Raw genomic sequence first — 27,925 nt, forward strand, 5'->3', positions numbered from 1 at the left:
GCACTCTCATCTTCAGGCTTTAAACTTAATTTTTACTGTAATAACCTTTTATTCTGCTTCCAAATGACTCCATTATAAAAGGGCATTTTAAAAAACCAAAGACTGTGGCTCCCTCGTGGAGGGTGTCTGGAGCGTGGCATACTCCGAGAGCAGGCAGCCACGCAGGGCGACAGACAGAACAGCCACGTCTTTAATTAACAGCCATTCGGTTACGATTCTTCTTGGAGTGGAGGGAAAACAGATCTTTTGAAGTGTAAGGCATGCTACACTTTCTTCAGCCACTGCCTTTCGCTGATAGACATGCAACAGCATTATCATTTTAATACATATGCACAAATAGATCAGAGCAGGATAGTTCACCACTTAAACGCTATGTTTTTCTTTCTGCAGAATGTGACCACAGTGCAGAATTACACCTGCCAGGAGCTGCAAGTTCATTTTTTTAAGGCACAGGATGCCTGAGAAACATGCAGTGTCTCTTTGGTGACGTCGGACAAATGCCAGGACCAGACAACGCCATTGCTAGTGGCTCTTGGGCTTTGGGGTGTCTTACCAGGGGGATCCGGGCACTGGGGTGGAGGCCACTGGCCTGTTGCCTCTGGCTGTGCTGTCCTCTCCTCCCCCCAGCATCGGCGGAGGTTCCTTTCAACAGAAAGAGACAGGAGAGTGACTTTTAATTTTAAACACTCATCTTCGATTATAAGCAAGGAAGGGAGGAATAAACAAACCTCCTGCAGGCAGGCTGCTTATAGCAGCCCCGAGATCATGACCTCAGCACAGCAGTGCCTGGGCTGGGAGGTTCTGCCGGGGACACGGAATCAATGCGGAGCAGACTGGGTAGAATCACCCGGACAAAGGCACCCCTCATTGTCCCCAGCTGTCTAAGCTGCCTGCTTTTCCAGAAGCAGAGATGGTCAGAGGCAGCCAAGAGAGGGCATCTGAGGTCTGATGTCTTTGGGACAGAAAATCTCACTGGTTTCCTCCCCAGAAATGAGCTGACCCGGCAGTGGGAGTCACTGTGCCATGAAAACAACAGCATTTAGTGGCAGAGAACCTCAAAGCTGGGGCTGCCACATCCTGGTCCCGTCAAGGCAGGAGGAAGCAACAAACCCATATTCCTCAATAACGACTGTGCCACACAGAGTGCGGTTCCTTCCCAGGCTCCCGCCTTTCCTGACCATCCAGCTGGGGGCGGGGCTCGTGGGGGCTGTTTTGCATCCTGGGAATGATTCTGATTCTGATGCTCGGTTGGTCCACGTTTCCATTAAGAAATAAGAAAGTTTGAAATGCCGGGCGCGGTGGCTCACGCCTGCAATCCCAGCACTTTGGGAGGCCGAGGTGGGCGGATCACGAGGTCAAGAGATCCAGATCATCCTGACCAACATGGTGAAACCCCGTCTTTACTAAAAATACAAAAATTAGCTGTGTGTGGTGTGCGCACCTGTAGTCCCAGGTACTCGGAAGACTGAGGCAGGAGAATCGCTTGAACCTGGGAGGCGGAGTTTGCAGTGAGCCGAGATCGTGCCACTGCACTCCAGCCTGGGCGACAGAGTGAGACTCCGTCTCAAAAAAAAAAAAAAAAAAAAGAAAGAAGAAAAAAAGAAAATTTATCACCTAGAATAAAATGAAGATTTATGCCCTAAAATTAAAAAGAGAGAAAAATAAGCTATGGTTGGGACACTTGATCAGTATTCACTAGGAATAAAATTTGGAGAAAAATAAAAGTTGCTTGAGATTTAAAAATATGGTCCATCATAACTCTAACATAAACAGAGGCCCACAATTCAGATGAATTCCTTTAGCCATATTGATGTATGACAGACAGCAGATGTTACTGGGCAGAAAGAACCAAATTCTTGCCGGTAGAACCATATATCACAAAGAGAAATAAAAAAAAAAATAAGGAGGTATCAGCACAATCTTCGAAGGCTGTGAGAAAGAAATGAATTCACAGGAAGTATAATAAATTCTCGTGTGAGAAATTTTTTCTTTTTTCCTCTTCCAGCTGTTTCCATGGTTTTAATCTCAAACTTAGAATGCTCTGATAGATTATGTCCTCTCTCTGGGAAAATTAGGTGGGATTAAAAGATACCAACGCCTTATTCAAAGCAGCAACCTGGTTCTGAGGTGAGAATGTCAGGTGCGATTAGAATACTCGATTCATTAAAAAAATGGCAAATCATCCTAAAAGTTTAGAATCTCTGTTTCTACCATTGTTGATGTTGGTACTTTATGAGGTAGTGGAGGTGGGAAGATGATTAACCATTCGACCAACCAAAACTAAATGAAGTCAATGCTCCAAAGTCCTCCTGGGGAGCCCCCAGGGCAACCTCAGCCATGCGCAGGAGGCTGGGGATGCTGTGGCAAAGCCCAGCACATGTGGGTCCCTGAGGGCTGCGCTGGGCCAGGGCCCATCTGCACTATGTCAGCTGCTTTCAAACAGAGTGCTTAGGAAGGAAAGTGCTAAATTACGGAGGCACAGAAACATAAGATTAGAACAAAAATTAAAAAAATCTCGAGGGTCTATAAGAGACAATGGTGAGATAAAGCCCAAACGAGTAAGTCTGTCTAATGTGACAGTTTGGTAGAACCATGGAAAACAGAGTGAAGTTGTGTCTTGGTGACCGAGTTATCCAGAGTGAGTGGCCCATGTTGAGAGATGCCAGCCCAGAAGGGAGGACAAGAAACACGGAGATTAAAGCGCTCAGCCAGAAGCATCTTGCACAGTCTCCAGCGTGAGGGTGAACCCGGGAAGGGGATCTTCTCGAACATCACGCAAGGGATTACCAGGAAGAAAGGAGTGGTCTGTTTCATGTACGTTCATCCTGGCATTTTGGTATTTTACACATGATTTGTAATGTATATTATAACATTATCCTTAAGTTTGTAAGTTTACGAATAAAATTTTTATAGATTTTCTAGTAGCAGGAAATACCTTTGTTTCTTGTGAGAAAATAAGGTCAGGATAACTAATTGGCATAACAGAGCATTCAGAAACACTTGTCTCAAAAAATATATATTAAGACTAGAGCTTATATTACCAATCCAATTAGAAAAACTAGGGGGGACTTCATTATGAAGTTAATTGAACAGTAGAAACTCACCAAGAAGTCTGTGAGTGGTAGATTACCTCAGCTAATTATTCAAGCAAATAGAGTAGGATGTAATTTGTGATGGGGACTAACGTTTAAATTTGGCAAGGCTGGGGTTCTCTACTGCTAATTACCGAGGTCTTCTCCATGAGATGCATGCTGGTTATGATTTCCTGTTGGCGATAAAAACGGCTAATCATGGTATAAAACTCTTGTTCCACGCTGAAGTCATAAAAGTGAATTAGATTCAAAGAACCGCGTGATGGAGAAAGGAGTTATTTAAGGCACTAGAAAGGCTATCTGTGTAATTAACATGTAATTCTGGCCTGGATGTTAATCTGGAAAAATCGGAAAAGTCATACCTCAGAGGGCAAAAGTTTAATTTGCACTAACATGTGTGATCAATTTTCACCACTGAACACCCGCACCGATGACTGAGGAGGAGACGTGAACAACAGGGCGACTACATCCTGGAAGAACTCAGAGGAGACACGGAAGCAAAACCAGGGAGAACAGAAAGCTCGCAGCGTGACTTCAGGCAGAGAAATACCTTAGAAAGGTGAAGTAAGAGAGAACGTTGACAAGTAACTGAGTCCCACCAGCATCTTCAGTGTATTTGACAGGTGAGAGCAAATTAAGTGTGATTTGTGATTTTGAAATGCAGTAATAAAAGTGGCTCCGTTGGGTTATTGAGAGGAAGGACTGTACTATTAAAAACATGAAATGCTTCAAATGCACTGTCCTGGTCAGTCTTTAAAATGCCATTTGGCAAACCAATGAAGAGAAAGACCTGAAATTAGAATGAGAGCTTGGCTTTTCTTTCCTCTTGCCTAAGTGCTGTCTGAGTTTGACTAACTTGTGTGTCTTCTCTTCCTTCTGAAAATGGACAAAGTTCAAATGGAAGCCAAAGTCTTTCCCTACAGGGTCCCCTAGGGAGCTCCAGACCCAGATCTGGCAGGACCAGCAAAGGCTGCATCCCTGCTTTCCAGGCCTCACCTGGCCCCTTCAGTGCCAGGTCCTTTTGCTTCACACAGCAGATGTCAGTCATTTCACAAACATCGTATAGCAAACAAGCATGAGGGTGTTCTGGTCCTGGATCTCCACACCCAGGGTTTTGTGTCTTTAACACACACACGAGCCCCGAAACTGACCTTGTCTTCTTTGTCCCCAGCCCGGCTCTTCTTCTGGGCCCGCAGCATCAGGGCAGGTGGGCGGGCCACTCGGCCCCGCTCTGTCCTTGTATCTGTTGGGCCAAAGAAGCTGTCGTTAACATTTCATTTGTCACAGTAGTTTGGAAAACCTAAGCAATCAAAGACAAAATGTGGCCCTGAAGATTCGAATTGATCGGTAGACCCTGTGCATTCCACAGGAAAGTGACATTGCCCTGTCCTTGGGTTGAAGTCTAGTGACAAAGTTCTCATCCCAAAGTGAGGATGCACCTGACGATGGGTTTGCAGGGGCCAGAGGCCTGGGCACACACATGCACCCCTGGACTCCCTGGCCCAACCTCCTGGCATCCCTCTCCTGTGCCTGTGTGTGCCCGCAGTGTCCACTCCGTCCCGGACTCAGGCAGTGTTCACTCCATCCTGGACTCAGGCAGTGTCCACTCCATCCTGGACTCAGCCTCTTGGAGAAGGACAAGCAGGAAACAAGTCCAAAACGGGGTGGCCCAAGATTTGGCTGTTGTCCACCTGGTGACAATCACCAGGGTGAGGCCATGACAGCTCTCACCACTCCCAGCCCAGTGGGCCCAGGATGGGAGTGCTGTGCCCAGGCGTGTGAGTGTCTTGGGGCTGCTCTCTCACATTCTGGGGCCCCCAGTGCTCTGGGAAGTCAGCAGCCTCCTCCAGTGATGTCAACCTGCGCCCTGTGAACTGGGCCACTTGAGTCACGGATGAATAGGACACAGGCCCTTCCCAAGAAGGACAAAGGGCCAGTGTAGGACAGAAGAACCAGCCTTGCTGAGGCTCTGCCAGCTGGTGGCCATGATGGGCTGCCCTTGGTCCTGGCCCTGCCAAGGGGACAGGAGGGGCTCTGTGCAGACCACACCACCCGTGACCATGGCTTACTGGCCACCATGGTGGGCCCTGGCTTTTCCAGGGGGCCAGATCCACAGCACTTTGAAAAGTACTTATTTCAGGGGAGGAAGGGATTCTGCAAATTCCCAACAACTGTTCCATTTTTGTCTTATCCAAAAGTGTCTATCTAAGTCTCAAAATTTTGCAAGTAGATTCAGGGTAAAACAGGAAAGCAAGGTTGAGCACTGTTTAATACCAAGAATAAAAAGAAGGACCCAAACCATCTAACCACACACCAACCTAAAACAATAGGTAAGTTCTCAAAGGAAAGCCCTGGCCGGGTCTCATGCGTGTGCAGGGCAGGGCCCTTGGGAAGCAGAGCTTTGTTTAGCTTGATCCGGAGCTCCAGACTAGACAGTGCAGGCAGGGAGGCCGGGTATGTTCCTTCCTGGCAGAAGGGAGGGTCGGGAATTCATGTAAATCACTTTATGCGTGTGTGCACACAACACACAGGAGCGTATATGCAAACACACACATAGAAAGGATGTCCCGTGGCCCCTTCAAGTCACATGTCTGTGCTTGAAGGAAGTGAAAGGCAAGACTGGGGGTCCCACTGGCACACCCCACCTTCTAGCCTTTCCTCCTTGACCCCTGCAAACTGGGGCCCCTCTGCAGCTCCTGGAAGGAGAACTGCATAGCTCCGCATGGGGCCGGCAGTCACGCCGTCCGTGGGCATTGGCACCCGTCTGCCTTGCAGCTGTAAAGCCAGGTGGTCTGCAAGGCATCCCTCCCCAGAGCCCTTGGGAGGAAGCCCCTTATTAGTTAGGGTTGGGTCAGTTAGCAGATTTATTTCAGATGTGGGGCAGCAACACTGAGGCAGTCTAGATGTGGCCCAGAGGCCCCATCCCCGGAGGTGCTGAGTCCGGACGAGGCAGAAGCACAGCATTGTACCCCTGGCTCCCCTCCATCCAGTGAGCGGGTGGAAGAAGGCCCAGCCTGTCTACCACTGTCACTCTGCACCAGGCCCTGGCCTGCAGGCTCTCCCCAGGGCTGGGTGGCTGTTCTGCCCTTCTGCCCTTAGTGCAGGCTGCTGGCAAACATGCTGAGCAGGGATCCCTGAGGGCACCGGCCTCCTCCATCATTGCCACTCTACGAGGGTGTCCACACAGAGTCTACACGGCATACTTCTCCCTCACAAGAGGCCTGCCAAGGCTGACCACAGGGCTCCCACACAGCCATGACCACCCCAAGAGACGCCCTCCGGCCTGGCAGCTCTGTGCGTGGGTCTATTTCAAGGATGGCCTTGGGAAAGGGACTATCGGCTTTTCACTGAACCGGGTAACCAAGCCCGAGTCAAGAAAAGATTTCAGGGCAGTGGAAATATTTTACTGTCACTCAGGAAGAGAAGCAGGGTCCCTGAATTGCACTAAGATTTCCGGAACTCTGTAAGAATCACTCCCAGAGGCCATTCCTTGTCGAGGTGCAGTGGTCATCAAGCAGCCCGGACACTGGATCTCTGTCCTGATCCTGCAGGGCCATCCTGCCCCACCCCATCTCCGCCTCCTCATCTACAAGAGGGGATTAGCGGGTCACTACCTCTACACCACAGAAAGGGGCTAGCAGATGGGGACACAGCCACGCCCTAGGGAACCCTCGTCAAAAACCCGGGGCTCTGTCCTTCTGCCTCCATCCTGCAGCCACCAGAAGCAGCCCCCTGATTGAGGGACAAGGGGGCACACAAAGGAAGCTGAGCCCACCCTTCCCCTGCCCTCACAGACCCAACACAAAGCAGGCCCAAGTGACGGGAAGAGGGAAGTTAAACCTGGTGATTAGATGACCCAACACTCCACATATCTCACTATTGCACCCCACATATGTCACTACTGCACCCCACATATCTCACTACTGCACCCCACATATCTCACTACTGTACCCCACATATCTCACTACTGCTCTCCACGTATCTCACTACTGTACCCCACGTATCTCACTACTGCTCTCCACGTATCTCACTACTGCACCCCACATATCTCACTACTGCACCCTACATATCTCACTGCTGCACCCCACGTATCTCACTACTGCTCTCCACGTATCTCACTACTGCTCTCCACGTATCTCACTACTGCACCCCACATATCTCACTACTGCTCTCCACGTATCTCACTACTGCACCCCACGTATCTCACTACTGCACCCTACATATCTCACTACTGCACCCCACATATCTCACTACTGCTCTCCACATATCTCACTGCTGCACCCCACATATCTCACTACTGCTCTCCACGTATCTCACTACTGCACCCCACGTATCTCAGTACTGCACCCTACATATCTCACTACTGCTCTCCACGTATCTCACTACTGCACCCCACATATCTCACTACTGCACCCCACATATCTCACTACTGCTCTGAGACCTATTTTTTGACTGGATATGAGTGGATGGCTTTTTACTACCTAAGAATGTGCCATAAATGAATTGTTTTAAATTTTATCTAAAGTACAGCAAAGAGCAAGTCCCAGGGAGGAAATCTGGAGGGGTCGTGCATGGAAAGCTGAGCTTGTGTGTTAATTTTATGCCATACACTCTATGTTTTCAACATGGCAGGTGCCTATAAAACACACAGCAATCACAGTGGCTGAAATGTGTGTCTGTATCTTCTATGAGCATGTAAATAAATATGCATTGTGAAAAACTGTGTTAAGAAAACGCAGCCCGCAAGGAGGGCGTAAGCCGGTAATACTGTTCTCAAATAGGGACAGCGTTGCCTAGTTTATTCCCCATTACCTTGAGAAAACATATTAAGGTATTTTTCATATTGAAAACAGTTGATCTTTGTAAAAATCAGATCTTAAAGTCTGGCTTTTGAGATAAACGGATTTACACTGCTCCTCGTGAGTGCTTCTTGGAGAATATATTGTTGATGATCATTTTAAAGCCCCTAATCATAGACACATACCCCCAGAATACCTGTGACAAATGTGTGTGCCTTGCCCTAAATACTTTTCTTAATAACCAGCACTCTTTAACAGTCATTGATTTTGCAGGTACCTTGGAGGTGCGTGGGTGGCACCAGGGGCTCACACACATAACGGGGTCTGTGTCTCAGCCATTCCACCGTGGAAGTGCTTATTCTACGGCTCTCCGGGGGCCACTTCCGGGGTCCACTCTGACATGCTTAAGTACTCTTTGCTTTGGGCCTCTCCACAAACTCTGATGATGTTGTCATAAAATCCTCCCTTGAGTGGCAGGGAGAACTAGTTTATGGAGGAAAATCAACAAGTTGTAAGACTATGGGCTGAAGTTCTTCGGGGAGCATGCCATACATTTCCACCCTACGAGAGAGGCATGGCGGTAATACCTTTCCGTGCAATGCCTCTATTGATCAAACCCAACTCTGAGATGTGAAGTGCTCCCCAGTGGCCTTCAATGTAATTTCCCTCTGGCAGTGATGAGAGACAAAGAGAACTGAGAAGGTCGCATGGAAGTCTGGAAGGAAGCAAAAAAGGCTGTGCTAAAAACACCCACGTCAGTCAGCTGACAAGCATTTATTTACTGCTCTTACACAATCCAGCACAACGCTCCTTGCTGGTGGGGAAGAAGTGAGAGGATGCACTGTGAGCAATTAAGACACTCCTTTCTCTAAGGGCTGCAGGGATTGGTGAGGGCGTCCAGCAGAAAAGTATTCAACACCAGCCCCTTGAAATCAAATGGGGCAACGAAATATCTCTTTAAGAAAAGTGTGGAGGCCGGACACTGTGGCTCACGCCTGTAGTCCCAGCACTTTGGAAGGCCGAGGTGGATGGATCACGAGGTCAAGAGTTCAAGACCAGCCTGGCCAAGATGGTGAAACCCTGTCTCAATAAAAATACAAAAATTAGCTGGGCGTGGTGGCAAGCACCTGTAATCCCAACGACTCAGGAGGCTGAAGCAGAGAATTGCTTGAACCTGGGAGGTGAAGGTGACAGTGAGCTGAGATCATCACTGCATTCCAGCCTGGGTGACAGAGCAAGACTCCGTCTCAGACAAAAACAAACAAACAAACAAAAAACAGAAAAAAAAAGAAAGAACACTGTGGAAAGAAAAACTGTGAACTACCTCCTGGGCAAGACTTAGTTTCAGAAACTCTTAGAGCTCAGCAATCAATTCACCATGTTTCCCTGAAAGAAGGGGGAGCTGGGTTTGCTTGTGCCTGACCCGGGGTCAGGGTCCTGGAAGCTTTTCCGTATTGTGCTTTTAATTCGTTAATCTAGGCCCGAGGCACCTGTTCTCCTTGACTGCCCGGAAGGTGAAGACAAAGGTATCATCATCACCCGGGGTCAGGGTTCTGGAAGCTTTTCCATATTGCCCTTTTAAGTCATTAATCCAGGCCCGAGGCACCTGTTCTCCTCAACTGCCCGGAAGGTGAAGACTCAAAGGTATCATTATCGCCTGGGGTCAGGCCTCAGCTCAAAGGTGGCACCAGGACGCAGGTCCCGTCAATGGCATGTCGTGTAGTCACCACACACCTGAAGACCAGCAAATGCTTCTTACATTGAATGAAGCATCAGGAATTTATTTATTTATTTTTTATTTAGAGAAGGGGTGTCACTCTGTCATCCAGGCTGGAGTGGGTTCACTGCAACCTTCAAGTGATTCTCCTGCCTCAGCCTCCCGAGTAGCTGAGATTACAGGCATGCGCCACCACAACCGGCTAGTTTTTATATTTTTAGTAGAGATGGGGTTTCACCATGTTGGCCAGGCTGGTCTCGAACGCCTGACCTCAGGTGATCTGCCCACCTCAGCCTCCCAAAGTGCTGGGATTACAGACGTGAGCCCCTGCGCCCGCCTGAATGATATTTTAATCTTGCCTACTGCCTCCCTAGAAGCACCCTTCTAAAATAATTTCCAAGACGCTGAGATAAAGTAGGCACAATGATCTCTTTTTACAACTGAGAAAAGCAGATTAGGTGAGCATTTTCTAGATTATAAAGTAACCCAGTAGGGAGGGTAGAAATTATCTATTTAACTGGTACTGAGCTCCTTTGAAGAATTTGATAATAAAATAAGGGGAAAATACAATTTATGCTGAAGATAATAAAAATGACACGCTCAGGGCCCGTTGTATATGGTCCTACATGAGGCGTGGTGACGGCATTGATTTTCCGAGTCGGCCTCTTCAATGAGAATCAAAGCATCTAAGGGAACCCTGTCCCTGGGAAGGTGCCTGCGTGCGGTCTTCATGCTGAGTGCCAGATTCACAAGAGCTGCCAGCCCCGGAGGAAGGCGGAAGGAGGAGAGACACAGATTTCAGGGGTTAAAAACAAGAGAAGCCCAGGGGCCGGAGGGGCACTTGAATGGAAGGGGTGCCATGTCATGCAGGGAACGTTGGTGGCAGCTGGGAGCACAGAGGCACGGCCTGGAGGTGTCTTTTTAAAACCCCTTCTCCAGGGCCTGCCCCTCTAGACAGAACCTGGCACAGTGTCCTCCAGATGATGTCAGGAAAGCCAAATCCCACTGGTGAGGAGCTGGTGAAAGGGGAGACTGTGCAGCTACCTGTCACTCCCACTGGTAGCTCAGGACTGGGAAGGAGGGAGGGGGTAGGGGAGCAAACCCCTCAAGAAGCCCCTCCCCCAACAGGGCTTTTGACTGCCACAGGAGGGGCTGGAGTCGGAGTGGCAGGTACTCCCTAGGTTTCCGGAAGAGCCAGAGTTCTCTGGTCCATCCCCACATCTCACCAGGGGATGTATAGGTGGTGGCCTCGATCCCCCTTAGTGTGTGCTGCACAGACCTGCTCACCTGCCCAGAATATAAGGCCACAGTCAGATGCCTGCTGCCGCCTCAGGAGGACAGCACTGGGGGCTGCCAGCACTGGGGCAGGAGGGCGGGGGCACCTCTGACAGAGCACCACAGCCCGGCACACAGGACGAGCCCAGCATGAAGCCCAGCCACACATGCTGAAACCCCACAGTGAGGCCATTTCCCTGGGAGCCTCCTTGAAGCCGGTGCAGGTCTTCCCGGGTCCTGCTCAGTAGGCCAGGAGGATGCCAGCTGGCTGGGTTGCTGTGCAGTTGGAGACGACTCAGGTCAGCCAGGGCTCCAGAGGTCCCCCGGTGGGGGCTGGGCTATGAGCAGGGCCCACGGTTGCAGCTCCACCCGCCTCTCCCTCTCACCCGCCTGCTCCCCAGCAAAGGCTGGCTCCTGAGATCCCAGAGCACCTCACTGAACTCCACTATAAATGGAGATAATTTTCATACAAACAGCAAATCATTTCTGAGTCCTCCTAAATTTTTCATAGGTAGTGATTTCACAGAGTTGACAAGCTGCAGAGAATTAATTTTCCATCCATTTTTAACATCCTGAACTTCCCTTTCCAAGAACAAAGGGTTGTAAAATGCTCAGACCGGAGAACCAGAGCGTGGCTTCCTCCACAAGAAGGGGTCTCGGTACCGAGAGGCAACTCCACCCTTTAGCAGGACTCAGCCCTACAATATGAGAATTTGCCTCATCATGGGACTCCACCCCTGCAACCTGAATCCATCCTGGAACCCGAACCCACCCCTCTAATAGGACCCCATCCCTGCAACCTAAACCCACCCCTCTAATGGAACTCCACCCCTGCAACCTGAACCCACCCCTCTAATAGGACCCCACCCCTGTCACTGGTCTCTGTCCTCCATACCCAGCCAGAGTCCAGATTTTCTCTGTGGGTTCTGTCTGACCAGCAAGAGAGAATCTGGTGTCACCACTAGACAGAATGGCCTGGGGAGGTGGTGGGACATTTTCACCAGCGTGATCCAGGGCCTGGGGCACTCTGCTTCGCTGACGAAGGCAGGCTTCCGACAGACAGGCCAGCTCCAGGTGGGAGATGCAGGAAGTGCTGCACCCGGCAGAGCGAGCTTTGGGATCTGAGGGTAACAGGAGTGGGGATGACGACACCAGCACCCTGGTTGTCAGCGGAAGGCAGCGAGGAGAGCCTAGTGCCTGCCTCACCTGGTGCAGCACGCCTGCATGGAGGCCTGCCTGTAGGGAGGCATGTCAGGGCCTGTGGGGAAAACCAGCTTCAATGCGCTGTCCCTCCAAGAGAGCTACTCCCAAGTCACCAGGGCACTGCAGCCCACCCCAGGGGCAGGCTTGTCCCGCTCGGTCCAGAGGAAACTGACACCTGAGCCCCAGCTGTGCCCAGGGAGGGAGCCACAGAGCCAGCTCCCTGCCCACGTCTGACCTCAGTACAGGTGTGTTTAATGAGTAAATGAATGAGCTGATGGGGAGTTCCATGCAATTCACAAATTACGCTCAAAGTTCTCATCTTTATCCAAAAGCAGGGATGTTAAAAGCAAAACAGACATATTAAACCAGACAATTTGTATAAGAAATGAAATAAAAATTCCAAGCACTCTTGTGTCAGGTACATGGTGAGCGAAGTAGGACTTTACCCCAACCTTGGACCAAGAAAAGAAGAGGTGACTAGATGGAGGAGGAGGAGAAGGTGGAGGCTGGGACAGAGACAGAACGAAGACAGGGATTGAGACAGAGGTACGGATAGGAAGCAGGGAGGAAGGCAGTAGAGATTCATGTGAACTTGTAACCATCATTTAAAACATTTTCCTGAAACCTTTTTTCAAAGCATAAATCCATTTCACAGTACCAGGCTGAGTTATTTAAGCAACGCCCACCTTTCAAGGCAGTGCGGGAATTACAGCTGCCGACAGACGGAGAGCTTCAGTCTGCCACTGTGCCAAGCCCTCCGGGTGCTAGAGCAAGCACCCAGCAGTGGGTGTTCCTCCAAATGGGTTGTCACGAAAGTCACAGCTGGGCTGAAGACTGCTGTTACTCTGGGTGCTTGAGCTGGATCAGGGGCTCTGCTGCCCATCCGAGAGGGCAATGCTGCACACACAGATACCCATGCACACACACAGAGACACATGCACACACAGACATGTGTACACACAGAGATAGGCATGCACAAAGAGACACGTGCACACACACCAAAACATGTGCACACACACAGAGACAAGTGCACACACACCAAGACATGTGTATACACATAGAGATCTGTGAACACACACCAAGACACACGGACACAGACATGGGCACACAGAGAGACATGCACACACAGACATATGTACACACAGAGACACAGGCACACACAGACAGGTGTACACACATAGAGACACATGCACACACACAGACACATGCATACACAAGCACACACATATGAAGAGACACACACGTACACTACACACACACAGCCACACGCATGCCCACACAGACACAAAGCAAAGCTTGTGTATGATGATGGCTTTTCGGCCACCTGTCACAGCGGATAAAGGCATTGCTCACAAGCTCACTACTGAGCTCTGCCACTCTGTACACTCCATGTGCCAGAAAAGAATGGAAGAAAAACTGACACATGTACATAAACGTGAACAAGCAAAATGTCTGTATTGTGACTTCAATAATCTAAAGGTGACATCAAAACAAGTTGCCTCTATAATGAGAACTGTGTGTGCCCTGCACTGCTCCTCCCAGCACAGGGCCATTGGGATGTCCCAAAGGGCAGCACGCCTATCGGCAGTGGTAAGTCCCCTTGGCCACCACACTGTCTCCCCTTTTACGGGCGTTAACACGCCCAGCACATGCCAGAGGGCAGCATGTGTGCTGAGACCCCCATCGGGACAGTCCCTCACAGAGGCAGCCAACACCCACTTCCGAATCCGGCACAGAGCAGCAGGCTCTGGGCAGACGTCAGCTAAGGACACAGAGGGAGACTGAAGGGGAGGCTCTCGGCACGCGACCCTGGATCAATACCCCCCATGTCTCCTCTGACCTCTGACTGTTCTAGATCCACAATCCAGATTCTTTCCCTCTTGATCATGCATGACATTCGCACTGCACACAGGAACCGTCAGCCCCTCGAGTCCCTGCTGTAGTTTCAAGTCTGTTTCCACTTTATTTTTTCTCTAGAAACAGACTCTGGCATGTTGCCATTTTGATGGAAGCAGCCTCCACATTCTGGGACAGTCATGCAGGCTCTTCCTCCCTTTACTCCCAGGGCTTTCTCAGGAGTTGGGGGAACCTCCGCATGGGGCGTCAGCCAAGGCCCCACCTGTGCCCCCTGAGGACCCTGCCTCCCCGCTGAGCGCTCTGCAGGAGGCACCATGTGAGGCCCAAGCCTTTGCCCAGGGAGGTTGCCAGTTTTACCTTTGCTAGAATTGCAGGTTTAGCACAAGACAGTGACATAGGTGACTCTGCCAGGTGCTTGGAGGGGATTTTCCCGGGAAACAAGGAAGCAGACTAGCGTGGGACCCTGGAAGAGTTTTTGAAACAAGACGAGGTTGGTTTGTATCTGAATGTCTCTTGTTCCTCTCAGCTGAGCTGTGATACATGGGGTAACGAGTATCTCATGCTCTGAGTGGTCTGCAAACAGCTTGAAAGTTCTACCAGATGATGGAATGTGCTTCCAAGTCTCAGAAGGTGAAGCCCCCTAGCCACGCAGGTCAGGAGACATCTCCCTCAAGGACATGCATCTGTCTGTCTGCCTGTCCTCAAGGCCTGGGAAGAGGCACAGTCCTTAATTTGGAAACTGGGTGTGGAGACCTTCAGGCCCCTCCCAGAACTGAGGTCTCCCCAGCACCTGGGAGACACCTGGTCTCGCCTGTGGGTTCCCAGCAAGCACTGAGTTCAGGGCCTCGCTCGTCCTGCCCTGGGTGTCTCCGGGATCCCTCGGGACCTGCTCCCCAGGCATCCGCCTGTTCATCACACTCCAGGATGAAGATCTGGCTCTCCGCACTTTATGAGCCTCTCTCTGATCAAGTTAAACAACAGAATCAACAGATGGGACTTCACTGTGTGCTCCACAGAGCTGCAAATGAATGGTTTAATGAGAAAGCAAAGCAGTTCCGGGAGAACCCCGCTCAGTACTTGTGTATACTCATCAGTGCTCGTTCCATCCCTCGGGGACACGCTCCTACATGTCATCACGGAGCGTTCTATCTCATGGCGGCACCAGCCCAGCCTCCAGCCCCTCTGACAGCAGTGGAGGCTGAGCCTGCATCGGCACCATGCAGGTGGAAGTCGGGGCTCCTGTGAACACACCTGCCCAGCTCTCTCCACGGGCTGCAGATCGGGCTGCCTGGATCAGGAGGTGAGCAGCACTCCCTGCCCACCTCCCCAAACTAACAGGAACCGGCCAAGGTGGGGCAGCGGGGGCAGCCCCCACACAGCCATGTGGGCAGCACCTGTGTGTTTCCCAGGTCACAGTAAGAGGCCAGGCCACGCCCAAGTCAGGACCATGGGGCTTCCTGGCTTGAGTTATACATACAGAAACACCAAAAATCAGCACCATTCAGCTGTCTTTTAAACTTTTCTTTCAATCCAAGAATGCCCTAAACAGAAATATGAAGAATGTGCCCTTCAGGGCACCACATCCCACGTGAGGCTGGTCTGCAGAACACAGCCCTGCCCTCCCTCGGTGATCACCAGAGTAGCCCTCGGTCCACCCTTGGGCACCACCTTTTCCAGCCTGGACAGCAGCCAAGGGGACTGAGCCAGCCCAGCCGTATGACCCTGCAAAGTTCAGACAAAGCCATTCCTACTGACATGACCACCACGGAGGGCTGGGGGGAGGGGCTTCCAGTAACGTCTCTGGCTCTTGTGCTTTTGTTTTGAGGTCAGTGAAAACATTGCTATCCAGAGCCAAGAAGTGGAGCCTTAAACTACACTTTACCATGACAGAAGCAGCTGCATGCATGCGTCACTGACGGTTTTGTCCCCTTGCAAATAGGGAGGGGTAGTGACTCTGCGAGGTTAAGGCCCAGGCATCCCTGATTCCCCACACCCACTTCTGGGTGGAGAGAAGTGGCCACCGGCAGGTCTGGAGTCCTGGAATTCTCCATTCTGCTCCTGGTGACAGCAGTTGACTTCAAGACAAAGAGCTGGCAATGATTTTTTCATGTTTTAGTTAAAAATATGTGCCAAGCATTGCCCTGCTCTGAGCATGGCCTGAGGCCCAAGGGAGGTCGGGAGAAAGACAGACATGATCTCCCTGGTCTGGCAGGCAGGTAATGACCAACCCGCTCTGCAAGGGACTCCAGCACACAGCCCAGAGGGGAGAGAAGCTCGGGGATGGTGGCATTGAAGTCAGACCCCAAGGATGGGTAGAGATGGGATAAAGAAGAATCTATATGATACAGGAATGGCAGATAGGGATGCAAAGTCCCAGAGCTAAGATCACGGTGGCGTGGCTCACAGGCAGGGGTGAGTGACAGAAGACAGGCAACGCAGGAGCAAGGCCAGCTCAGGCCCAGCCGTAGGGACAGCTGCCACTGGGCATTGCAGGGAGCTCTGCAAATTACAAATTCTGAGGACATCAATGCATTGGATTGCTAAGGTCATATACAACATACACAGGATATTACACACTGTCTCATCAACATAATAAAAATGAGGACATTTTATTTTTACATTCACATTTATTTTCGGCTACTATCCACTGCTAATATTATTTCACATTAACATTTATTTTAGGCTACTATCTACTGCTGATATTATTTTGCAGAAGAAAGAGAATTTCAAGAGGGGGCCTGTACTATTCCTAGGTGTATTTTGACAACGTTAAAATTAAGTGTTTGAGCCATAAAGTTAAAATATTGTATTTAGCACATTCGTTATCTTAGCATACGCATTCAGAACTTCAGATTTTAAAGCTTCAAAATACCTTTTAATATAACCTTCAGTTCTATATGGAAGATAAATGCATGACTAAGTATATTCACATTCTAAATTGCATCATTAAATTTTATCAAATAAGAATGTTTTTGTAAAAAAAAAAAAGGATTCAGTATTAAAGTGATTATAATATAAGAGGGAGATGTGTGAAACCCCACGCTTCCCATCACTGACTGCATCCTATTATTAGCGACGTCTATTACCTTGAAGGGAAGTCGGGTCCCTGGTGTCTGGGTTTGACGCTGCTACTTCAGGAGAAGCCCCCGCTGGCTCCATTCTCATGGCCAGGGAGTTTTGGGGCTCAGGCAGGGAAGGGCACAACCCCTGCCACTGCCCGCCATGGACCATAACCTCAGAGTCCAGGCCTCCCTGCTGCTCCCTGGTCTGCGTGGTTGAAGCACAACCTCCAGTTCTTCAGCCAGGGCTGGGACCTCCCCACCGTGGAACCAAGGCCTGGAGCCTGAGGGTCGCTGGGGACAGAAAGAGGAGAGTGGGGCCAGGCTCAGCTAAGGCCCACCTCTCTCCTTTCACCTGGCCTGGGAGGATGGAAATCAGGCTAGGAAGGGACAGCGCCACCAGCAACACCGGGGACCAGGGAGTGTCTGTGCTCAGCACAGAAGCCGAGGTCTGCGATCGGGCGGGCCTGAGCACGGCACTCCGCTCAGCTACTTCCTAGCCACGAAGTCGGGGGAGCATCACTTACCTTCTCTGAGATTCAATGTGTCCATCAGTGAATGGGAAAAATAATAGCATGTGGAAGATCCTGACTACGGACAGAGATGCTAAACGTTCAGTGCCATGCACAGGTGTGCCCACGGCAGGGCTCATGGAAGTAGATTCTAACAACTGTTTGGGCAAGAGCCTGCTGAGCCAGCCTCATCTGCTGCCAGCGTCTGCCTGTGGCCAAGCAAGCAAGGAAGACCCTGGCCTGGATGAGACCCGCAGTGGGCCAGGTAGGCCAGGGGCAGGGAGAGGCGCTCTGTGTCCCCCTCTCGCTTCCTGAGCAAACTCAGCTCCTCTGGGTCCACATGTCTTTGCAAAATGCACTTGTTCATCCGGGCGGCATTCCAAAAACTTGTGGTAGCCACTATTCTATCCTGAACATTTTAAGGGAAACCTTTGCAAACGTTCTTTGCAAATACATTGGGAACAACCACTCATCTCTCCCAAGGCAGCATTGCTCGTGTTAAGATGCAGCTTCGAATCACCACACAGAAATCAAAATCAATCTGAACAGCAAGGTATCTATGTATGTGCACATAGCACCCTGTGTGTGTGTGCACATAGCACTTGTGTATGCGTGTGTACATAGCACTGCGTGCATGTGTGTCTGTGTGTACACAGCATCTGTGTGTGTGCATGCATATGTGTGAATATAGCATGTGTGTGTGCATGGGTGTGTGTGCACACTACATGTGTGTGCACACAGGACGTGTGTGTATGAGCATGTGTGTGCATGTGTATATCAAATATTCGGGTCCCTTTAGAAGCCTTGAGTCTGCCGTGTGAGTAGGCATGGGAAAAAGACCTGAAGAAAGTTCTCTTGCCTCTGTAAAAATGCATTTTGCAGGCCGGGCGCGGTGGCTCAAGCCTGTAATCCCAGCACTTTGGGAGGCCGAGATGGGTGGATCACGAGGTCAGGAGATCGAGACCATCGTGGCTAACACGGTGAAACCCGGTCTCTACTAAAAATACAAAAAACTAGGTGGGCGAGGTGGCGGGCGCCTGTAGTCCCAGCTACTCAGGAGGCTGAGGCTGGAGAATGGCGTGAACCCGGGAGGCGGAGCTTGCAGGCGGAGCTTGAGATCTGGCCACTGCACTCCAGCCTGGGCGACAGAGCGAGACTCCGGCTCAAAAAAAAAAAAAAGCATTTTGCATTGTCACTGTGTGAAAGGGAGGAAAACACACATTAAAGTTACACCAAAGACTCGGAGGTCCTCAGGGCATGGCCGGGGTCTTTGTGCCCCTGTCCCTAGCTGGAGAGCTAGCACAGTAGCTAGCTGGGAGGGCATCAGTAAGCAACTAATTTAAAAGAAATAAACATTTATTTAAAACATCCTCTTAGATAGAAATCAGGATTTGTGATAAATCCATCCTAATCTGACCCACCTGCATGATTTAAATGAGCAGATACTTACAAGGGCATCTGCCCTTGCACAAAAGTGCGCTCCTGCTTCTCGGAACTCGGCATGACCAAAACAAAAGATAACTTCAGAAGAACTGTATGGATCCCTCTGTCGTGTGGTTATGGTAGCCTGTGATTTATACACACCCTGGTTTAGCATTTGTAGGCCTGTTAGTCTTCAAAGAGCTCATATCAAGTCAGCTCTGACTTTTTGCAGACTAATCTATGTGAAAATGCAGTCCTCACCTGATTTATTTTCACATTTAGAAGTAATAAAACTAATAGTGCAGTTCTCATCTCAGTTGATAAAATTAACTTTTTTTTTTCTAACTAACTTCTTTCAGTTATTTTCTTTATTTCTAAAGGGAAGTTATTCCAGTCATTTGATACAAATGGCTTTAATTAGTTTAAGGCAAACATAACCTTTAACGAATCCAGGCTTGGGATTGCTGGTTGTGCGCTAAAGGATAAAAACAGTGCAGTGCTTATGGCATTGATTTGTAATGTCAGGCTGCACAATCCAATTTGGGTTGGCATCAAAGCAAACCACCCATCACTTGAAAGAATAATTCCTCTGCCAAGGCCAGCCCCGAATACACACAAAATGCATTTTTATGACGAGGGCAGGCACATTTTTCAAATGATGGGGAGGGGGAGACTCACCATAACTATGTTCTATTTGGCACTACCCACCATAGAGGCTGCTCTGACTTAGAGCATAGCAGACATTTTCTAAGGAACTTGCATTTTTAATAACTATTTCTTTGTTGTTTCTTTTAAAGAAATTAAAACATTTAAAATAACCAATGCTATACTTACAACGAAGCAACTGGTACGAAGAGACCCTTTGTTGGGGAAATACTCAACTGAAGGTTCTTGTCTGAGATTTACCTTTTCCCAGTTCTGTTGAGCTACCTATCAAATGGGTCAGCCTTTGTCAACTAGAATCAGAATTTCTGGTCCATCCACCAGAACTTGTATTTGCAGATCTGACCTTGGGCTTCTCTCGTATTTCAGTGGCCCCTCACCCTCTGTAGGACATAATCTAATCCCAGTAGTTCCTCCTAAATATCTTATTTTTCCGGAATTATCTACTACCTAAGACCACTCCCAGAACAAGCTGAGAATACAGTTTTATGTACCCACTCTCTAGAATACCCTACACCCATGCCCCACCACTGACTCCCCCCTCATCTGAGCTCAGGGCCCAGGCTCTCTGGACACTGTCCACACTCCCATGGTTGGGGCAGGGAGGACCCTTGTTCTGTCCCCCACTCTGTGCATTGCTCTTCTTACACGTGTTGCTAACATTATGGTGAATGTGTCTGCCTCCTTCCTGGGAGACAGGCTCCTTGGAGGTGGGCATTGCATCTTGAGCAATGTGTCTGCCATGCACACGCACAGGCACTGATAGCAGTGGGACTCAACTCACCTCCTCTGACTGCTCACTTCCCCATCTCAGTGACCAGCCCTTATTTCCGCAGGGCCAAGCTCAGGGGTTGCGCTAGAATCCATGACACTCTCTGTCTCTGTATCTTCACCTGGAAGTGTCTATTTCTTGGAAGCTGCTCTCCTCTTTGCCCAACAAAGCCCTTCTCTTCTCAGTAGAGCACTCCAATACCCTCTGCCTTGCAAAGCCCGCACTTGGAGTGTGCACTAAGCAATGACTTCATTATCCTTCCGTGTTTCAAAAAATGTGACACATTTCTATTCTAGCGTATTACATTTAAATGACCCGTTTCTTATCCGCGAGCTCTCTGAAAATAGAAGTCATATCTTTTAATCTTTAAATCTACTTTAAATCAACTGTGTGATTGACACAAAATAGACATTTAATAAATATTGGATGGCTGACTAAATGTATACATAAATGAGGGAACTACTATCCGCTGGAGGAGATAAATGGGCTTGCCAATCTGCCCTTCCCATGCACAGAGCCATCAAACAAAAGAGAAACAAATCAGCAAATAAATATGAAACTGCATGCGGTATTTGGCAAGAGTCAAGGCAGCTGGCACAAAGGTTTCCTATTCTGGAACAAAGTCCTCCATACCAGTCAGAGAGGGATCCCACTACTAAGTGGTCGGCTCCTGGCACATCCAACCTCAGGTAGAAACTGCGTCTACAGCAGCTCTGCGTGTACACATTGGTCATGATGGGAACTCTCTTGCTACTCGCTGATTCTAAGTTGTGAATGGGAAGCCCAGGAGCTCCAGGCACCAGAGCAAGCCTCAGCATCAAACAAGGAAACTGCAGCAGCAGGTGCACAAGTGCCCATCGGCCTCTTATCTCACAGAGGAAGCTGTGGGCCCTTGTAGCGGGATCGACACAGTGTCCTCAAAGGGACTGAGAAGGTCCTGTAGCCATGAGGCAAGAACAAAATGGCCCCAAAGTCACTATTAGAAAACACAAATAAATTCTAGAAAGTCATATATACACACATATAATATACAACCTACAACCTACTACATTTATAGGTTAGCTGGGATTACTGTAGGAATTACAGGAGGCTGAGGTGGGAGGATCACCTGAGCCTGGGGAGGTTGAGGCTGCAGTGAGCCAGGATGATGCCACCGCACTCTAGCCTGGGTGACACAGCGAGACCCTACCTCAAAAAATAGAGACATATAGATATATACATAGATAAAAATATAGTTAATATAGATGTAGGTATCATTTTAAATAATTAGATAACAAGATGCATCAAGAATATAAATGGATATAGATATATTTTAATTAGAAAAAAATAGATGTTTGAAAGATAGCATCAAGTAAATGACCCAAAACACAGAAGAATGTCATAAAGATTTTAAGGAGAAAGAGACATAATCTTGGATTTGGCAATAGATTCTTAGACATAACACCAAATGCATGAGTAACGAAAGAAAAAATTAATAAACTGCATTTCATCAAAATTTAAAACTTTTGTGCATCAAAGAATACCACCAAGAAAGTAAAATACAGCCTTCAGAATGGGAGAAAATATTTGCAAATGATGTATCTGATAAAGGTCTGGTATCCAGAATATGTAAAGAATTCTTTACAACTCAACAAGAAAATGACAAACCAGTGAATTTGAAAATGAGCAGACAACTCAAATCATCCTTTTGCCAAAGAAGATACACAAACAGCCAACACGCATGTGAAAAGGTGCTCAAAATCACTAGTTGCTAGGGAAATGTAAAACCAAACCACAGAGAACACATTAAACTCACTAGAAAGGAACAATTTCAGAAAATAAAGGAAAATAACAAGTATTGAGAGTATGGTGAAAACGATGGCCGAATGTAAAATGGTTCAACTACTCTAGAAAACAGTCAGAAAGTTAAACATAGACTTAATGTAAGACTCAGTGATTCCACTCCTAGATCTATACCCAAAAGAATTGAAAATGGGTATTCAGATCAGTACTTTTAAACAAATGTCCACAGCAACACTATTCATAATTGCCAAAAGGTGGACACAATGTACATGAGCATCAACGGATGGGTGAGTAAGCGACCCGTAGGCTATCCAAGCAATGGGACTTTATCCTGCAATGAAAAGGAATGAGCTGCTGATACACGGTACTGTGCAGATGAACCCCAGGGACATTAAGTGTAAAAAGCCAGACACAAAAGGTCACCTATTATATGGTTCATTAACATGAAATGTGCAGAATAGGTAAACCCATAAAGACAGAAAGCAGGTTAGTATTGCCAGGGGCTGAGGGGAGGGGAAACTGGAGAGAAACTGATTAGTAAGAAGGTTTTTTTGGAGTGAGGAACATGTTTTGGAAGTAGATGGAGGCGGTGGTTGAGCAACACGGTAACTGTGCTCAGTGCTGCTGAATTGCTCACTTGAATATACTTAACTTGTGGTATGTGAATTTCACCTCAGTAAAGAATAGAAAAGGTAACCAAAACAGACATACAGATTATCAATCCAGGAAGCTGAATACCCAACTCATAAGACGTCCAGAGAGGTAACAGAGACTGATAGAAAAGTTCTGGGAGCTCCAGAGACACGAGGCTGCAGATCTGATGGCTGCAGAGTTGTATCCGTGCAAATCAGAGACATACTTTGGAGGACCAGGGATAAACATTGATCTAGAAGGTTACAGAAAGGAAAAGAAAACTGATTCTTCTACAAAGGATGGGGACAGGCTGCAGGTGTCTGAGGGCCAAATGTGCCCCCGAGGAGCCCCCTGTCCTCGTGCCTCTGGCGTGAAGGCGGAGGGCTGAGGTGCTGAAGGCTCTGGCTCTGGGCCTGCCACTTGTGCACTGGGCACTCCACACCACCAAGCTGCCCTGGACATCTGTTTTGTCATTGATTGGTTTTTGTTTTTTTCTCATCGGCTGGTTTTTGTTTTCCCCTCACCAAGGATGAAGTTAATGCTTTGATTTACACCACAGAAACATTTTTAGAATAAAGGAAGGTAATATTAATGAAAGAGCTTTGAAAAGTCAGAAGCTATGAATCAGAGCCGCATCTGACCTTGACCCCACACCTCCAGCCCTTAGGTCAGCAGTCCTTCATCCCACAGGGGCTCCTTGTCCTTTCAGCCCACTCTCTCACGCCTCCAACGCACTCGCTCTGCCCCTGTACAACAAGGCAAGTCTGCCACAGCTGGCATGAGCTCCGAGGGAAACAGAGAAGTCCAGGTCAAGAAGTGGGCAGAGGATAGAGGCTGTGCCAGCAGTGCCAGCAGTGGCCCGTCGGTCAAATCACCACTACCCAGCCACCACCCCAGCTCCTGGTGCATGATGTCTGTTGAAGGAAGGAGTAATTAATTACGAAGCTGGCATTCGATAGAGCTGTGCAACCTCAGAGTCAGAGATCAAGATAATCTAAGGCTTAGCCATTGCAGAGAGCTGAGAAGTCAGCCGTCCAGACTCTCCAGTTGTACTAGACACGAGTGTGGGTGTCCAGGTGGTCCAGCAGGGAGCATTCCACCTGGCCATCCTCCTCTGCTGCTATGCAAACAGGATAGCCTCACCCAGGGGCGGCCCCCATCTGCCACCCCAACTCCCGCCAGTACTTGAAAAGGGGGCAGATTTGTGAGGAGATGGCCTCCCATCCTCCTGCATTTCATCCTTAAGAATGGCACGGTGGAAAGCCAAAGGCCAAAATCAGTAATCTGCCCCTTCTGGGGCCTCGTTGGTTCTCCCTCAGGTCTTGAGTTCTGACTTCCTGCCCCTACCTAACTGAGCTGCAACTACAAAACTACCCCCAGGAGAAGATGCTGGGGACACTTTGTTCTCCTGGAGAGCTTTCACGACAGGCCCATGCAGCTGGCACCTACTCGGCACTCCATCCTGCTGCACTGGGAGGACTTGGTGTTAACAGATGGAAGAGAAAAGAGAAGTATCCTCTGCAGAGGGGAGGGCTCCCTGTGCCCTCACTCAAGGGCTGGGCCGGGCGCTGCTCCCATGCTACTGAGCCTGTGTCTGATGGAAGGGGTGGGTTTTGAGCTGAGTCGGAGGCTCCGCATCCTGCATGACCCTCACTCAAGGGCTGGGCCGGGCGCTGCTCCCATGCTGCTGAGCCTGTGTCTGATAGAAGGGGTGGGTTTGAAGCTGAGTCGCACGGAGGCTCCGCATCCTGGGTGACACTTTCTCTGCAGAAAGGCAGCCTCTCCTTAGCTTGGTCCCCAGCACACTTCCCAAGTGACAGCCGGGCAGGGCTGGGCCCTTTCCCTGACTCTGGCGCAATTAGAGCTGGGAGCACACTGGTGCTGACAAGAAGATGGAGGGCTTAGCTGTCCCGGCAGTTAATTGGTTGTGTTATTTATGTGTTTTGAATGCTTGTGAAGTCCCCTGCCTGTTTCTGATACAATTAGTCTCATTGATGGCGAGGTTTATGAGTGGAAATAGTGGGTACTGAAGTGCCACCTGACACAAGAGAACACAGTACAAATGGGCACGCGCTGCTCGTTTCCATGCAAACACCTAGGAAACGGGCTTCCGAGTTTTTACAGGGAGATAAAAGATTCATCTTGCCCACACAATTACTCCATTCACATGGAACTGTATAGACTGCAGTCTGAGAGAAATGAACTTCTAAAATGAAAGGCCAATATTTACAAAAACAGTTTTATTTTCGGCAGCCTCTGGTCTCTCTTAGTACAGCAGAAAGAAATCCTAATGTATACATTTCCATTACTCCTACATTCAATAATGGGCACACAATTAGCTTTAATTCAGGATAATTATTATGGGCAATTTAAAGATGTTTCGCACAAATTCTTCATTAATATTGACTTGGGAATTTTTTTGCACGTGTAAATTGTTATCTATACGTGGGACATGACTTTGCACTTTTCTTTTAAAACCAATTTAATTTTGAATAGACCATATATTCACTATATTCACATGATTCAAATTTCAAAAGGTACAGATGGATATAATGTGAAATGTCTGCCTCCGCTCCTAAATCTGGCCACACAACTGTCACGGAAAGTAATAAATGTCACCACTTTCTTATGCGAGTTTCTTTAGTTATTTTATGCATTTTCAGACAAATATGAGTATATATCCTTTCTATCCCTTTTTCTGTACACAAATGAACCATGGTATATACTTTCTTTGCACCTTTAAAAAAATCTAGTAATACATCTTTGAGATACAGGCAAATAAAGCAGCATCCTAATTTTTAATGGCTCACAATATTGACCGTGTGGATAGATTAGCATTAATTAAACCCACCCTATCAGAACAGACATGTAGGTTTTCCTAGAAGTTACAAATTTTTGTAAAAGAAAGCCTGCTTAGATTTGCCATTTATTATTTCTTTTTCCTTTTCTAATTTTATAAATTTATAGGGCACAAGTGCAATTTTATGACATGCATAGATAGGCTAATAGTCAAGTCACGGCTGTTAGTGTATCCGTCACCCAAAGAACATACAGTGGGCCCATTACATAACTTCCCACTATCCATCCCACCTCCCACTGCCTCACCTCCAAGTCCCCACTGTCCACCATCCCCTCTCTATGTCCGTGTGCACACCTCATTTAGCTTCCACTCTGAGTGAGAACATGTGGTATTTGACTCGCAGTGTCTGGTTCATTTTACTTAAGTTGATGACCTCCAGTTCCATCAATGTTGCTTTGAAAGTCATGATTTTATTATTTTGTAGGGCTGAATAGTGTTCTATTTTATATATAGATAGATAGATATAGATATAGATATACATATATATATATATCACATTTCCATTATCCTATCTTCCACTGATGGACACTTAGGTTGATTCCATATCTTTGCTATTGTGAGTAGTGCTGTGATACACATAGGGGTACAGGTATCTTTTTGGTCTATTGATTTCATTTCCTTTGAGTAAATGTCCAGTAGTGGGATTGCTGGATGGCACGGTAGTTCTCTTTTTAGTTCTTTGAGAAATCTCCATGCTGATTTCCATAGAAGTTGTATTCATTTACATTCCCACCAACAGCATACAAGAGTTCCTTTTTTTTCTGCATCCTCGCCAACATCTGCCATTGTTTGTCTTTTTAATAATAGCCACTCTGAAACAAGAACAAACTAAATCTAAAGCTAGAAAAAGAAAAGGAATAACAAAGATCAGAGCAGAACTACATTAAATTCAAACAAAAAAATACAAAAGATCAATGAAACAAAAAGCTGGTTATTTGAAAAAATAAACAAAATCAATAGATCATTAGCTCGATTAACCAAGAAAAGAAGAGAGACGATCCAAATAAATTTAATTAAAAATGAAACTGGAGATATTACAGCTGATACCACAGAAATAAAAAAGATCATTGGAGACCCCTATAAACATCTCTATATGCACCAACTAGAAAACCTACAGAGAACGGACAAATTTCTGGAAACATACAACCCTCTTAGAATAAATCAGGAGGAAATAGAAACCTTGAGCACACCAAAAAACAAGCAGTCAGATAGAATCAGTAATTTTAAAATCGCCACACAAAGAAAGCCTAGGACCAGATGGATTCACAGCTGCATTCTACTAGACATTCAAAGAAGAATTGGTACCAACCCTACTGAAACTGTTCCAAAAGATTAAGAAACAAAGAGGCCTCCCTAAATCATTCTACAAAGCTAGTATCACCCTTTTACCAAAAAAGGAAAGAACACAACAAAAAAGAAAACTATAGACCAATTTCTCTGATGAACATAGATGCAAAAATCCTTAACAAAACACTAGCTAACCAATCCAACAGCACATCAAAAATATAATTCCTCATGATCAAGTGGGTTTCATCTCAGGGATGCAGGGTTAGTTTAACGCATACAAGTCATTTCAATAGATGCAGAAAAAGCATTCAACAAAATCCAGAACACCTTTATGATAAAAACTCTCAACAAACTAGGCATAGAACGGACCTACTTCAAAATAATAAAAGCCATATGTGACAGACCCACAGCCAATATCATACTGAATGGGGAAAGGCTGAAAGCATTCTCCCTAAGAACAAGAACAAGACAAGGATGTCTAGTTTTGCCAGTCTTATTCAATATAGTTCTGGAAGTACTAACCAGAGCAATTAAACCCAAGAAAGAAATAAAGGGCATCCAAATTGGAAAACAGGAAGTTAAACTATTGCTGTTTGCAGATAATATGATCATATACCTAGAAAATTCTAAAGACTCCTCCAAAAGACCCTTAGATTTGATAAACGAATTCAGTAAAGTCTCAGGTTACAACATCAGTGTACACAAATCAGTAGCACTACTAGACACCGACAAAGACCATGCTGAGAATAAAATAAAAACTCAGTCTTTTTCGCAACAGCTACAAAACCAACCAAACAAACAAAACCCCCTAGGAATATACTTCATCAAGGTAGTGAAAAATCTCTACAAGGAGAACTACAAAACACTGTTGAAAGAAATCATAGATGACTCAAACTAATGAAAACACATCCCATGGTCATGGATTGAAAGGATCAATATTATGAAAATGACCATACTGCCAAAGCAAACTATAGCTTCAATGAAATTACCAT

General features: G+C 47.6%; 1 protein-coding gene across 1 annotated transcript in view; it reads right to left on the reverse strand.

The window, feature by feature from the left end:
• TCERG1L (transcription elongation regulator 1 like) overlaps nucleotides 1–27,925 on the reverse strand; it is a 231,350-nt gene that overhangs the window by 70,996 nt on the left and 132,429 nt on the right. Inside the window, exons 5-6 of the mRNA XM_025397033.1 lie at nucleotides 4,244–4,335; nucleotides 554–642 (exon numbers count right to left, since the gene is read on the reverse strand). Of these exons, the coding sequence (XP_025252818.1) occupies nucleotides 554–642; nucleotides 4,244–4,335 (181 nt within the window). The remainder of the gene's footprint in view (nucleotides 1–553; nucleotides 643–4,243; nucleotides 4,336–27,925) is intronic.

This window comes from Theropithecus gelada, chromosome 9 (assembly GCF_003255815.1).
Source record: "Theropithecus gelada isolate Dixy chromosome 9, Tgel_1.0, whole genome shotgun sequence".
Classification (NCBI taxonomy): domain Eukaryota; kingdom Metazoa; phylum Chordata; class Mammalia; order Primates; family Cercopithecidae; genus Theropithecus; species Theropithecus gelada.